We start from the raw sequence: 3,682 nt of genomic DNA on the forward strand, positions 1-3,682 counted from the left end.
GGGAAGCGAAGTTTGTTACCGAGCTGAAGATTGTATAGCAATTCATTAGTGGAGTCCTCGAAGGTGCAAAACGTGCAGTGTACCAATTCGCATTCTTCCCATTCAAACACTGGAGGTGGGAATGATATGAGAATACAGCAACAATGACTGCCATGTCAACCGAAATACAAAAACCAGAAATATTGTTATGTCATCGAGACTGGGGATTGCGCAGCCAACCCCGTAGAAACAAGTTGTATAACCTAGGAACAAGAAATGACAATTTATTTTTATCATAATGAATTCTTATGTACATTTTGAAAATGGAAGGAACAAAGTAAAGCCCTTTTAATTCTATCTTGTTTCTTGTCAGAACGATGAATTGATTTTATTATTTGAAAGTTAATCAAGTACTTCAAATTCTAGTGCTGTAATGAACATGAGACGTCCTCTTCAAGAGCACCGTAAAAATAAGAGGGACATGTATTATAAAAACCCTCATGATAAAGGGTTTATTTCGAAAGAACTTGTGCCCCAAATCCAAATGCTTTTGGGGGAAAAATACACCCAAAGTCTTATACAATTAGACACAAACAGTAAAACTTGCGCAAAACACTCAAGCAAAAAAAGAATGCAAATATTAAAACTTGCATAAATGGTCAAACGAAAAAAGACTCATGCAATACTTGAGCAAAAGATGTTTTTACTCACAATAAACGTGCCAAAATGGCACAGATACAAAAGTTGGGAAAACAAAGGAAAAGCTAAACTGTTGCATCTCCGGAAGCTAGAAGAAGAGAAGTGTCCACGCCCCCAGGGAAAATGGGTAGATCCACCGATGGATCAACATCTTGGACCTCATCAGTTTGGCTTTCAATTTCTTTGCCTTTCGATTCCTCTTCAGTTCCCGAAGTTTCGGAATCAAAACCAGAAGAATAGGAAGCATCAAGCCCTGTTGGGAAACCCCTTTTATCAGCTAACTCTAGCTCACGGGCTTTAGTGATTTCGGCATCAAAATCAATGATACCCGCTTTAGCCTCTTCCAAGGTTTTTCTCCTTATGTTGTACATAATGTAAGGTTTCTCAACAACGAAGGAAGTCACTCGGAGCCTGAGTTCTTCTTTGAGTAGGTTAAGCTCGACATAAAGATTTTCCCGCACGGATCTAACGGACTTGAGGCTCACATCGAGTTCGCGGACAGTAGAGTTGAAAATTATATTATGCTCAATAGTATTCTTATACTTCTCTTCCAATAGGACATATTTCACCCCCGCAGTAGCAAGCTCTTCAGTTTTGGAGTTCAAGGCTGCCTCTAGGTTGGTCAATCTCTCAGCGCAGGTAGCCTCGTGATTTGATGCAGCAAGTACAACATTATGTCCTTCAGCTCCTTTGGCCTTGGCCTCTTCAAATTGAACCCTCAGCCGGGCAATCTCCTGGCTAAGGGCTTCCACTTCTTGCTCGCTTTGCTGCAACTGAGTCTCTAACACAACGGCCTTAGCAGCTTTGGTTTCCAATTCCAAGAGGCGAGCAATAGTTTTATCTCGCTCGACCATAAGTTGATCCCGCTCAGAGGTAAGTTCTTCTTTTTCCCAAATCAACCTTTGGTATCCCTCGAAAGCAAGGAAATTAGCCTGCAAAACAAGAAAAACAAACTCCGTATATTTATTTAGTCAAAGACATGAGATATGATAAAAGAAATAAAGAGTGTACCGTTGCTGCATTATGCATGGCATTGTTTGTCACGCCTATTTTTTCAACTTAACAACCCTCTTTAAAATGATAAAAGTGATTTTAAAGCTCAAAAGGGTTTTCAATCATGAAAGTGACAAAATTGTGTTTTAAAGGATTTTCAGAGTCGCCACTTGATTTTTGGTTTCGGTATGCCAAATCACCATTTTAAAATAAAATAATTGTTCCCATTAAAATACATTTAGACTTCTAAACTAGTTTGAACCAGAGATTCTAAGTAAAAGGGTTTATTTGACTCAGGGAGAAGGTGATTGGTATTCTCCGAGTCCCGTAACAAGTACGATTGCATACTTGATCTAGTTGGCTTTAAAAGATACTCAAATTGAGGTAAAACATACAAAAAGAAGAATATGCACAAAAAGGTTCGAGGTCGTTCACATCTAATAAAAGAAAAACAAAATAAAAGAAAAGGAAAAAAGAAAATGCTCTAATAAAACAAATGCTAGCCTACACTAGTGCTTCCTCCGGGGGCGCCCGCCATTAATCTTCAATCACATGTGCTTTATGGCATTCTCCTAAATAAATCATTATTTACAAAATTTACGCGTCATTCCGTTAAATATAAACTAAAGGGAACAACCTCTCACCTCGACAAAAGTAAATAAGCGACCTAATATTTGCCTACCCAAATATAAACGGTCTAAACATGCTTCTAACGATCAAATTAATAAAGCAAAATAAAGAATTGACAAAAATCATCCAAAGCTCAAGTAACTAGAATTTCTAATTACCGGTCCCAAACCTTTTTTAACTTTTAATTCACTAGTCTCATGACCCATTGTTTCTTGTAACTAAGCCAACAGATGGCCAAAATCATGGTATTTTCATGCAATTAATTTTTAGTAAGAGAAATAAATGAGCTAATTTCCTTAATCTGAGCCACATAATCACACAATTGAGAAACTTAAGATCAGCAGAATTTTTGTTCAAATCTCAAACACACAAGGAAGAAGGCTGAAAATTAATTAAGAACAAAGTTAAGAGATGGACCTTTATTTCAAAGATCTTGCCATTAACACCTTCGAAACTCAATGATCTAAGAAGCCCGAAACCGAAAACCAGGAAAAACACCTCGGCAAACCTCGACTAGAATGTGACTCCGCACCTCGAACGGTAAAATGGCAGCGATTGTAGTAGCGCTTTTAGTGAAGCAAAAATCAGAGGAAAGAGGGAAAAAAGGTCCTCTTGGTTCACATGGCGGTGGGAATTTTGGAAATAATCAAAAGGAGTTATGTGTGTGTTCGTTGATGAAGAAGGATAGCCGAAGTAGTGGGTTTATAAGTATTGCTTTTTCTAAACAAAAATTCCAAATGATGTTCACCTCTATTTTGCTCTTTTTCTGTCCCTCCCTTTATCTCCGTTCTTTTTTTATTTTTCTAATCTCTTTCTCTTAATTGTACAGTGTATTGTCACGTCCTTAGTTGTTAAATAAGTATACGTGCGGCACTTGACAACTCGCTCACGATCTTGCTATGTCAAGTCAGCCTTATTACACTCAAGATCGCTAAGAAAATGGAAGAAAGAACATAAAAGAATTGTTAAAGGAAGCTTTGTATTAGAGAGAACTTGAATTGTTTGCTTGGTTGATGAATTACAAATGAATGCCCCCTATTTATACTAATCACATAGGGGCTAATATGTAAATAATAATTGTTCTACAAGTCCTTCCGTATTTACAAATAAGTCCCTTCTCTAGAATATTCTACATAATTAGAATCTTCTAAGGACTTTCCTAACAGTTCTATAGGGTTCTAGGGTTTTCCTAAGGAAATCTCTATATTTCTCTAGAACCTTCCTACAAGTGCATAAATATCCAGAACATTTCCAAGGAAATTCTCCATAGTCTAGAATATTCCACCAAGATCTAATCCCTAAGCTATGTAACCATTCCATATGGCAAAAATATGTGCCAAGTGGCACCTACATGGTATGATAATGTGGCGGGTCATGACAG

General features: G+C 37.4%; 1 protein-coding gene across 1 annotated transcript; it reads right to left on the reverse strand.

Annotated features, from left to right (window-relative positions):
- Positions 1-446: 446 nt before the first annotated feature.
- LOC107771356 (uncharacterized) lies at positions 447-2,978 on the reverse strand. Its single transcript, XM_016590706.2, has 2 exons — positions 2,719-2,978; positions 447-1,610 (listed from the first exon to the last, which is right to left on the reverse strand). The coding sequence occupies exon 2, from the start codon at positions 1,530-1,532 to the stop codon at positions 744-746; it is 789 nt and encodes a 262-aa protein (XP_016446192.1). The 5' UTR covers positions 1,533-1,610; positions 2,719-2,978; the 3' UTR covers positions 447-743.
- Between the last annotated feature and the right edge of the window lie 704 nt (positions 2,979-3,682).

This window comes from Nicotiana tabacum, chromosome 18 (assembly GCF_000715075.1).
Source record: "Nicotiana tabacum cultivar K326 chromosome 18, ASM71507v2, whole genome shotgun sequence".
Lineage (NCBI taxonomy): Eukaryota > Viridiplantae > Streptophyta > Magnoliopsida > Solanales > Solanaceae > Nicotiana > Nicotiana tabacum.

Bases quoted from the DNA above. Each gene is read 5' to 3' on its own strand.
- LOC107771356 (XM_016590706.2), bottom strand. From the start codon at position 1,532: ATGGTCGAGCGAGATAAAACTATTGCTCGCCTCTTGGAATTGGAAACC.